General features: G+C 36.7%; 1 protein-coding gene across 4 annotated transcripts in view; it reads right to left on the minus strand.

The window, feature by feature from the left end:
* Nucleotides 1-5,248: 5,248 nt before the first annotated feature.
* ARL13B (ADP ribosylation factor like GTPase 13B) overlaps nt 5,249-12,068 on the minus strand; it is a 46,182-nt gene continuing 39,362 nt past the window's right edge. The window contains exons 11-12 of one of the 4 annotated variants that reach the window (XM_054056167.1): nt 10,816-10,859; nt 5,249-7,580 (exon numbers count right to left, since the gene is read on the minus strand). In XM_054056167.1, coding sequence (XP_053912142.1) covers nt 10,852-10,859 — 8 coding nt within the window. In that variant the 3' untranslated portion in view covers nt 5,249-7,580; nt 10,816-10,851. The remainder of the gene's footprint in view (nt 7,581-10,815; nt 10,860-12,068) is intronic. The other 3 variants (XM_054056169.1, XM_054056168.1, XM_054056166.1) reach the window with 3 other exon arrangements.

A 12,068-nucleotide genomic window follows, 5' to 3' on the forward strand; every position in this document is an offset into this window, starting at 1 on the left:
ATCCGCCTAATGTATCTCACTGTTGTAGGTTACGTGACCTTTATACTGGTTAAACATACATATTCATATAGATTCAGGGAAATACTAATTAAACACACATATCCATATAGATTTTGGGAAATACTGGTTAAATATACATACCATAGAATCATAGAATAGTTTGGGTTGGGAGGAACCTTAAAGATCACCCAGTTCCAAGCCCACCTGCCATGGGCAGGGACACCTCCCACCAGACCAGGCTGCTCAAAGCCCCATCCAACCTGGTCTTGAACACCTCCAGGGATGGGGCAGCCACAGCTTCCCTGGGCAACCTGTGCCAGTGTCTCACCACTCTCATGGTGAAGAAATTCTTCCTTATGTATAGTCTAAATCTGCCCCCCTCCAGCTTATACCCATTGCCTCTGGTCCTATCACTACAAGCCTTTGTGAACAGCCCCTCTCCAGCTTTCCTGTAGCCCCTTCAGGTACTGGAAGGTCACTATAAGGTCTCCTCCGAGCCTTCTCTTCTCCAGGCTGAACAATCCCAACTCTCTCAGCCAGTCCTCGTATGGGAGGTGCTCCAGCCGTCTGGTCATCAATATCCATATATCCATATAGATTCCCAGGAACACATTACATGTTTTTTTTACTGTGGGAAGCTGTACTGTCCTATAGTCCCTTCTGCCTCTCCAGGAGATAAACCAGGATTAAGCAGCAACTGCAACCTCCGTTAATCAATTTATAAAGCCAATCCTCACCCCAGAGCTTGCTGGAGATGTTGCTGCCACCCACACCACCACCACCAGATGCTCGTGGCTTTTCACCAGTCCTTAACTGCTGGCTGGGCCTGGCTTATGCAGACCTAGCAGCTGTTCAACAGCTGCCTTTAAACCACATCGGAGAATAGCTCTAGCTTAACCTGAAGCAACTGCAAAGAAAACAAATTGTGAGAAACTTGGGAATTATTCACACAGATCGCTTACATTTTCAGATAGCCCATTCTCTGGGACCAGTAATCAGGAGAACACCTTCACTCCAGTTCACCAACTGTAACTGGTTTAGTAGCACCGAAACCTGAGGCTGCTGAAATGTGTGGGGAGTTCCTCTTCTGACTGCTTCATCTGAAGAGAATCAGAGACCTGCAAACTTCCATGAGAAAGGGCATCATGCTCTTCACAATCTCATGCTGCAGTTGTCATGGACTAGCAAAACTGTCACCACAAACCCTCTTTCTTTCCCTCAAAAGCTCACATGTCCATCAGTATTTGGTGACTCCTTCATTAAGAGCAACGCCTGTGGTAATAGCAAGTTTGTTTAGCAGCAGTTTTGATTAATGGCTGTCCAAGCAGCTCCTGTGCACCAAAGCTGGCCTCTGAAATCCAGGCTGGAAAGGAGTGCAAAGATAAAGGCAGGAGTACAATCAGATAAATAAATATTTGATTTTCAGGCACTAACTAATGAAAACTAGGAACATTTATGTAAATCTCATTGCAAATTATAGTCAAGCTTGAAAACTCCTTTAAAATGTTCCAATCAGGATTCTGACAAAGAGCTAGTAGGGAAAATGGAGACCTCCGACCTATCACATGTGAAAGGAAACCAGAAAGGCTTTTTGATAGATGTACCATGAGACACAGAACAAAACTGGCATAAAAAGTACAGTTCTCCGCAGTTGTAATTCTGCCAAGGCCAGTAACAGACAAGAAAATACATACAGTATCTGAATTTTACTGGACCAATTAAACAAAAAAAGGTACCCTGAATTAGTTGCCTTCCCCTAAGTCTAGGGCAATATTCCACTTGCAGATGGTGCTGTCAGTGTTGCTTTATGTGTCTGAAACCAGTGAAGATTTAGAACACATCAGAAGCAAAGAAAGGACTTCAGTTAAACAGTTTGTTCACTAGCAACACCACTATTACAAAGTACAACAAAACAGTAAAAATGCAACTGCAACCTGTATGTCTTGTGTGCTACTCAAGAGATGGATTGGCTCTGGGGGAATGAACTTCAGTTCATTTTCAGAGGCAAGCTACTGTTCCTCTTAATAAAAAGCAATCCAAAACTATGTGATTTCTGTCACCGAAGCAACTACGCTTGCCATGGTAAGTTTACCACGTGCATGCCTGGATACCCTGTTAAATCACAAACCACAAGCTGTATCGCGTTTCTGCAAAATCCATTATATTTCCACAACTCCACTATAACCTCAGTCCACAATTCTCTTAGGTTTACACATCTCCTTTAAGCGCAGGTTTCCTTATTTCAAACTTGGGTTTTCTAAGAGTGTCCTTGCATGCAGGAAACAAAGGAAGAGGACACAGTGTATGATCTGTTGTACTCTGATACTTTCAGACAGTGCAGGATGGCTGGAATGTCTTAAAATTAGCGAGGCTATATTCGGAAATACCACCACCAGCACATCGACATCCTCCAAGCCTAGCTGTCCACAGCTTTCTGGAGCAAGCACAAATTCCAAGTCTTCATCATTATTACATAGTAATTTAGAAATACACAAGCAAACGTGTTCTCCTTGTTTATTAGGATAGACTTAGCAAAAGCTTGCTAACTTTTATGGAGACCAGAGTCATGGATTGCATGGCTTTTGGCATAAAAAAATATATAGATTATAAATCATGTAAATTAATGCTATTGGGATGCAGTACTCTTTGGGAAAATTTTAAGACTGTTTTTCTGCATGATAAATTTTAGGACACTTGCAGTAGCAAATGCAAACATGGTGGGAAGACTGACTAAGCATCAGTCTGAGGTCTGCAAAATCTGCTATCTTCTGAAGAAAACTTTTAGGTATATATATACACTTCACAAGCCTGAGTTTCCTATTCTTCCTCAGTCCTTTAGTCTATTATCTAGCTGCTTATCAATGAATCGCTATTTCAGTAGCACAGCTACCTTATTCAAGCTCATCTGGTTTTGTTGGTCTTCACAAATTTAACCCACATACTTGGCTTGATGCAAGGACTTTTTTTCTTGTTACCCTCACTCAACCTTTTCCCTCTCTCAATCTTTCCACTAGCTTAGTAGGAAAAGAAACTGAAGTGATCTTAAATTCGTATTGACTGGAGAATATACATAAATTGCTAACCATTCCAGGTTGGATGGGGTCTTGAGCAGCCTGGTCTAGTGGGAGGTGTCCTTGCCCGTGGCAGGGGGGTTGGAACTAGATGATCTTTAAGGTCCCTTCCAACCCAAAACATTCTAAGATTCTATGATTGTCCATTTTCCTAAAGTCTTCTGGAAAGCACAGGTTTTATTACCATAGAGCAGTTGCTAAAGAATCCTAAGCAACAAAATATAGCTTATGCGAATAGTAGGGGGAGAAAAGAGAAAACAAAACAAAACAAAACACTCTCACAAGCCCAACCAAATAAGAAAAAGATTCTTCTGCCCTAAGATAAACTTTCTCAAATTACACTTACTTTTAAAATATAGTTCCTCACTCCATTTACAGATGCATCTATTGAAATACTGTGAGGTGTGTTGTGTTCAAAATAGTAAAGTACTTTAAGTTGAATGAATTCCAGAAGCTAAAAAGCCAAAAGACAGCCTGGTAGTTAGTAGGTAGCATCCTGAAGTTGCAGTCCTAAGTTTTCAACTGTTATACAATACAAGAATATTTTAGTGGAAAGAATACCATTTGAATGTTATTTAAAGTAAAAAAAAAATAAAAAAAAGCTTATGCTCCTTGCTTGTCCATCAATCTTTTCTAATGTGACATCATTGTATCCAAAAATAACTGTTCTCAGGAGATATACTGGTTTCTACTGGAGAAGAAAATTGTCATGAGACCACTCCTGGCAACCTTACTTTAAAAGTCATCTGAAATAGCAAAAGTGAGAAAACCATTTTTAAGTGACAGATAGGCCTCCAGAGGACAGTTACAGTTCTTTGGGTTTCAAGGAGAGGGTAATAACCGCAGCCTTTATAAAGCTCTCACAGAATTCACAGCGCAGAAAGCGAGCAAAAACATGGGCAAAAAGCCTTTTGCACTGGGGCTTCCACAGCAAGATTGATAGCCAGTGGGGTGACTGATGTGCTCGAGGATTGCCAGTTATACTTGCCTCGCGGGCGCCTTGCTGATTCTCGTAACCAGGGCTCCCAGGAGGGCCATTAGAAAGCTGGCATCAGATGTCTATTGCAAGTAATTTTTTTAAAGCATTCTAACTCTCCATCAGGACTGCAGAGCTGAAAAAGAAATCTTAAAAGATTACCAAATAGTTTCCTCTAAAATCGTAGTGCTTTTATCTTACCTCAGTATGAGTGCCCCTCACTTACTGTGTGTTAATTACATGGTGAGACAATGTCACAGATGTGAAGCTAAACCTAATGGATATCAAATATACCTACTTTTAATAATACAACTATAGTTATTATTTTCTATTTAAAACTTCTAAATCTGTGAGTAAGGTCGTTCTGAGGATTCTAGGTTTTGGATAAAAAGGAAGACAACAATTAGAATGACTTTTTTCAAGAACTGATTGCATTTTACCTTATTTCAGCTAATGAAAATTACTATTCCTTATTTTAGAAGATACATTTAATTTACCATTAAAATATTTTGTCCAAAATGTTATTTAAAATGTTGCACATAGATAATGCAAAATGTTCTGCTTATGTAGCATATTTGTGTGTTTTTGATACTGGTGTACTTAGCAGCAAAGACTCTTAGCTGAATACAGTGATACATTTTGAAAGTGATGTTATTGACAAAAGCCATCAGAATCTCACAAAATCTACTAATCTGTGCAATAATTATTACCTCTCAATTTAAAACTGTGTTGCTTATTACCTCTTAAATATTAAGTGCTCTATCAAAGCCCTTCATAAGTATACATATGGAGACTTTCCAGTACCTGAAGGGGCTACAAGAAAGCTGGGGAGGGACTTTAAAAAGGCTCGTAATGATGGGATCAGGGGCAATGGGTATAAACTGAAGAGGGGCAGATTTAGACTAGGCGTAAGGAAGAATTTCTTCACCATGAGAGTGGCGAGGCACTGGCACAGGTCGCCCAGGGAAGCTGTGGCTGCCCCATCCCTGGAGGTGTTCAAGACCAGGTTGGATGGGGCTTTGAGCAGCCTGGTCTGGTGGGAGGTGTCCCTGTCCATGGCAGGTGGGCTTGGAACTGGGTGATCTTTAAGGTCCCTTCCAACCCAAATCATTCTATGATTCTATGATTCCATAACTTAGAGCCAATTTATCAATATATTCTAAATTTGACCACATGGCAGTTGTAAAAATATAGAGAGTATAAAGTCTCTTATTTTGTACATTTTAGCAATGTAAATGAGATTTGCAGCCATCAAACATTTATGACTATACTTGTTTCAAAAAACCCCTGTATATTTATGATAATACGGGAAACATTCATGCTGGGCATAAGTTTTATTCTATATATAAATGTCATCCAGAGCAAAGAAAGAGTCAAGATGGTATATATTACCGAAAAAAATACTGTAGTAAATAATCACAGAGCATATTAGTAAACAAAACTGTATGAAATATTTTTGTACTTTGGTCATGTATTGGTAAAATTTATTTTAAAAGCAGAAACAAAACTGATACATCTGTCCACACACACACAATACCCATAACACACATTTCACATGTAAGTATCAACATCTCACATTTCAGTTTCTCAAATTTTGTTTCCACAGCAATATTTAGGTTAAAGACTTCCATTAATTTATTTTAGATAAGTGTTAAAACCAAGGAGTAATAAATTTCTATAAACTGAAGCTGTAAAAAAATAAGCCTGCAGAAGTAGAGAATTTAAGCAAAAAAATTTAAGTGGTAATATACCTGAAGACAGTGAGATTGAGATTGCATACATAAAATTTTATGCAACTCCCCTCCACTTAATATTGTGTTTGTTTGAAGTGAAAACGACTAAATCCCAAGAATAACCAAACAGCCCATGTTACACAACTAGTATACAACAAATGTTTTCTCATGCTGATAGTCACATACAAATTGCTTAATCCTTACACTAAACTCTTAAAGTTGGAATATTCCTCTCCACCCACTCCAAACATAATATTCTTAAGACTGATTTTGCTCCCCTCTCGTCCTTCAAACATACTCTTTAAAAATCTTAGGTATAATTTCATTTCAATAAATACAGTAGATGTTTATTTAGATAACTTGTGGCCATAGGGGGTATATGGCAAAGATTTGTGACTATACACATTGTTTTGTTTTAACATCTACTAAAATCTGTTGGTAATACCATGTTATGGAAGACTGAGAGCATCATCGAGTTATGCTGCTTCAAAAAACCTTTGAATAGGGGCTTCACCTTTGCTGTAACTAAGTGGTGTAACTATATACGTTTACAGAATATCCCAATGGCTGTCTCCAGTGTAAGAGGAAAAACATTTAAATAGTAATATATTCAATTGTAACCATTGTTATTTATATATCACTTGTATGTGAACTTTTAAAATGTAAAATTAACATGTTATGTGGAAGCATTAAGTAAGTTTTTAAAAATCTTGGGTTTCTTTTGTTTTCAAGATGGTATTTTAGTACTATAATGATTAAAAAGTGCTGGAGCTTATCTGCATACTGGTTGATTCATTTTTCCATAAGAATTGATGACTGAATTAGTGCAAAACTTTCACTGTGTGCAATTTTCTTGCATGTTGTAGTAGACAATACAATATTCGGCTCTCTTTTTTTCAGCTGAATTTATTACCTATGCTGAACTAAGTTAACAAAGCAAAGAAAACAACACATAAGAAAACTTTCAGACAATTCAAATATCATAATTTTGTATAAAATGCATCTTAAATTTCCCTTTCTACTTTCCTCCCACTTCAGATTGTGAAAAATATAAAATATGCATCTGATCGTGTAATCCCTCATAAAAGGTATTGCTACTGAAAAAGAAATGCAAGAGTTAAACACTCTATTTGTATGCATTTGACAAGCAGGATTCTAATGCTTTCTAAGTATCATTTTATTGGTAGTATGTGTGCATGTCCACTCAAACTTTCAAATAATTTTATAAAAAGTTAGAAAAATATACTCAATATTTTTTGCATAATCTTTCTACATTCACCCTATGATATACAGTCTTACAAAATGCTTTAGAACCATTTATTAGCTGCAAGAATACCAACCACGTGCAGCGCCTGAAGAAAGGTCTTGGTAAGAACGTAAAATCCAGTATTATGTGATCTTGAATTTTTCTTCAGGTTTACGCTATGTATTTTCACAAGTAAACCCAATAAATATTCAATACCATGTTCATATGAGCATCCATGGACACAGAGACCTTTCATGATTTCATGCTAAATCCTGAAGAAGAGCTGGTGATGTGATAAGTAAATAATAGAGTCTGATCAGCTAAGTATGATAAAACGAACTCCATGTTTAATTGTCACCGAGTTATTTTGCAACAAGCTGATAGACTGTAATTAAAAAAAAAAATTCCTCAAAGGGCAAAAAAACGTTTCTGACAAACATTTTTGTAATGTTTTTTTAAATGCTATTTGTGATCCAGTTAAGCAATGACATCATGGGTGTCACTGTTGGGTCTTTGGCGTATAGTCAGTGGGGGCAGAGGCTTTCCATAGAAATCTGTATAAGAAATGTCAGAGAAGAAAAACACATTAATCTGTCATTCACCATCTCCCTTGCTTACAGGGTGTTTAAATAAGATAAGTTCTTGCTTCCTTAATGAAAGCTAAGTAGCCTACAAGCTTAGAGCTAATTCCTACAAGCAACTTTCAGACACAGTGCTATTTAATATCTGAAGGTGTATTGGCCAAAACAGGTTTTAATTACATTTTGTTATACATTCATCAGCATTTGTAAGATCAAGCCCAAAGGTAATCTGTAAACATCCTTAAAATAGGAAACAAGACATCCAAAGTGTATAAATAAGAATTGAAAAAATTATCAAAATTTGAATGTTGCAATGTCAAGTATGCATTGCAATAAAGTTTTAAGTGACAGCAGCGCTATGCAGCAACCAAAACTTTAGAACCATTTATGCACAGCATCTATCTTGAAAGCTATACTAACTTTCTAGAAGAACTATATTAAGAATTTTTTATCTAAAAGTACAACATTTCCTTTTGTCAATAAAGGAGTTTAAAATAGTAAAACTGTTCAAGACAAAGTTATTAAGTACATCGGAAGAGACTAACAAGTGTTCTCAAACATTTGTAATTGATATAAAAGAAAAACAACATGCAGACTGGTACATGCAAAGCATTTCACAAGCAAAATAATGCAAAATAATATAATGAAAGATGGTAAGAGGAAACAGGTAGAAATCAGGGAAAAATAAAAGCAGCTTTTTGACGCCTTCAAATCTCGATTTTTTTTTTATGGGCAACCTCCTCCCCCAAAGTGCCCTGATGCCCTGCCAAACCCTAAATTCAGCTTTAATAAATCATAGTTTTCCGAGAAAAATATATTCCACTTGTTCTACATGTGCTATAACTTGTGCTAAAATTGCATTCCTGAGCTCAAATTAACTAAAGCAAGCAAGTCGGATTACATTACTCTAAGAATATGTGTACATGTCTGTATGATCAAGGCTTTAGTTATCCTTAGATTTAAATGAGTAAAACAAGGAGAATTTTACATTAATATTCTAAATACTTTGATGTTAATAGAGCTAATTCAATGTTACAGCGGTACATGAGAAAAGCAAAACTGCAAAAAATGATTATAGGGTAAATGAAAACCTGTACAATGTATATTTAGGCAGTTTCTTGAGGTTTGACAGACAACTTTAGGACTGGCAGACAATTTTGCCTCCTCTAATGAAAGGGGTTTATCATTCTTGCAAACGTATCCTCCGGTGACAATAAATAGACACTCATTACCTAGTGTAGTGCTAGAATCGTAAGCATGACTCAAAAAATTACAGTCTTTAGTGAAAACAAGTGTAATATTAAAGACTTATGTAATTGACTCTCGTGCCTGTTAACTCTGCCTACACTTCCAACATAGTATTCTCTGCTAGGAATGACACAAAAATGTCTCAATATATACATTAAATAGTCTCCTCACTAACACTTAAATTTTTCAGTTTCCACATTAAATTGTTAAGACAGATTTATGTCTCTTGAGAGCACCTTGCATTAAAAGCCAGACCTTTGGGGATTGTTTCAACCTCATACTATACTATTTTTATGTATTTCAGCAGCAAGGCCCACCACATATCTGTGATACTTTCAAGAGAAATTATTTTTAAGACAAAAACAAAGGAATAACTGCTACCCTAACTGACAAAGATCTCTACAAGAATGCATGTGAATACTGAGAAACACCTGGCCTGTTCCTGTGTTTTTCCATGGATTAAAAGAAATCAGCACTATAATGTCACGTCTAGAAGCTTCAGATGGTTTCTTGACTTACTTTGAGGAGCTGTCAAGTAATTTGTTGATACAATCTTGGACATAGATTTTGAAACCATTCCTGAAAATATCCTCTACGCATAATCAAAGCTGTTAAATAACTTTTTGTTTCCTTGCTTTTATGGATACTAACAATTTTACCTGGAGACCTAACAAAAGCATCTACTGGGCATCTTTTAGGAACTGAGGTTTTTCAGCCTGGTCTGCATGAAGGTAGGTGCTCATTTGCCCCATACAGAAAGACTTTTCAGTCACTTGGCTAATAACAGGTCGTCAAAGCAAATTGTTCAACAGAATGTAGTACTGCTATAGAAAACAGAGCACTTCAGAGAATTTGCAAATCCTACAGAAAAGAAAGCCCAACTAAAGTCCCAGCTAAAGGAAAAAAAAAAATACTTCAAGCTTTCACTGCAAACTGTGCCTTCAAAACATTTATATCAATTAATCATGAAACCAATAAGGAAATTAGGGCTTTTTATTTCACAGAGGTTGAATGCCTGAAATCTTTTAAAACCACCACTAGCATGAATTTTGGGCAAAGCTGGGAAAAAATAATCAAAATTAATTTATTTCTCTGCTGAAGGGATAGCAAAAAAGAAACTGGTTTTCAGGGAACATTCTGAAAAATGGATCAAAAGTAGGCTACACTCCTCTTGGGAAAACCTGAGTGAGGTTCCAAGCAGGAGTAGGTCCTCCACCTGCAAAATACATAAAGACTCACTGAAAAACACTGTGTGACAGAAAATGGCCAAGAACAGATGTCAAGCTAAAATCAGTGCAAGATGGACTTGGTAGTATTAGGCTAATGGTTGAACTCAATGATCTTAAAGGTCTTTTCCAACCTAAACGATTCTATGATTCTATGGCTCTCAAATGGTCCAACTAAAAAAAAAAAAACTGCTTTAAGCAAAATAACTAATTGATGCTTTTTGATACCAGGACCTAACTACAGGTTTGACAATGCTGGACAATGAGTTTGAAGAGCTTCTATTAATTCATAAATAGTGCTTTCCTAAAAATTTCTTGCTTTCTTAGGATTTTCTGTATCTATGTTAATCTTGTGAGTGTCTCAAAATTCTCGAAAAAAAAAATAGCAAAGAGCAGACAATGTCTTGAATTCAGCTGCAAAGTTCTGAGCACTGCAAGTTTCCTCTGATCTCAATGGTTACACCTCTGGTCAAAAGATCATCCCTGTACCAACATCTTTTCCATTGTTAGATTCCAAAATACTTTAATTATTATCCTTGTATTACAAATGGACTAAATTAACACAGATCTCAAGTTCCTAACTTACACACCTGTGAGCAGGGGAAACTAGTTTAAGGAGTTTTGTTTTTTTTTTTTTCTCTTTGTCCCACCATGCTCTTGCTACAAAATGCAACACCTCCATTAAGAACAGATAATAATTGACTATAACCCCTTCCCTTTCTTCCCCTCCCTACCTCTTCATCTGGCTTTTCTTTCTTGCCGCCTTCTCTCTATATGCCTTTAAAAAAAAGAGCAAGATGGTTTTATGATTAAGACTACAAATTACTTTTTATGAACATGAATTACACTCCTGTGAAAAATAAAGAAATATCTAGTTTTTAGAGATCTTAATTCTTCTTTAAGTATCTTTTGACTCTTTGGCAGACGAGCTCTGTTCTGTTGCTTCACAACTTCAGCAGGTATGTCCACATGGTGCTGTACTATAGGATAGCAAGTCAGTTCAAGTCAGGGTTAAACTCATGGATCACTACATCTGCACTAAGTTCCTTTCTCTATCCTTTCCTTAATTAATGTTCTCTTTGTTCAATTTGAGTAGGTTTTCCCATTGGTTTATTTTGGTTGTCCTTATCTCGTATTATTCCAGGTGTCTCCATATTCACTTGGCTTTTCAAAATTTGAAAAATAAAAATGGAACAAAAATCAGGACATTATCATCTAAAAAACCAGAAAAGATGCAGTATGAACTTACAATCTGCCATGGTCTTCCAAAAACAGAAAATAGTCATTAAAGAGACAAATTAAGAATCTGCCTAGTACACTTGACATTTCCAACTTTCTCCTATCAGTTTTTGGACTTTCAGGGACACTGGCTCTTCAGGTAAATCAGCAGATCCCAAGATTTATCACTGACAACTCTTGCACATCAATAACTCAATTTTCAGTTGGAAGTCTTACTAGTTCTGCAATCAAATTTATGCTGGGCTTTTCATTGTAGCTGGGACTGGAGTCCCTCATTTCATTGTTAACACAATGAACTTAATTCAGAGAGTGTATGCCTTTAGTTTTCCTTCTTCTAAGAAGAAAAAAAAAACAATTCAATGACAAAAATCTTACAGTCTATACTTTTAAAGCCATATGAAACCATTTGGTTTTAAAACTATTTGGAAACAGTAGCAGTGAGCAGAAGTTGTTTTAGACTATCTCAAGAGGAAACGCAAGGAGTTGGCTTACACGCTGCAAATTCACCTGGACATTTGCTATGGTTCCCAGAACTCCAGAAACAGGACCCATTTGGGTTCTGTATTGTGAAGAGATTAGCACTTCCAGATGAGATGATAAGGTCAATGTGGAAACAAAGAGGTAGCTTAGTGCAGAATCTGCTTGGATGTGGAAGATCCATTATGGATCCCAAATTAACAAGCCCTCCTGCATCTCTGCAGTCCTACTTAGGTGCTTCTGCAGTATCCTCTCTGCTGAATACCTCAGA

The sequence above is a fragment of the Cuculus canorus genome, chromosome 1 (assembly GCF_017976375.1).
Source record: "Cuculus canorus isolate bCucCan1 chromosome 1, bCucCan1.pri, whole genome shotgun sequence".
Lineage (NCBI taxonomy): Eukaryota > Metazoa > Chordata > Aves > Cuculiformes > Cuculidae > Cuculus > Cuculus canorus.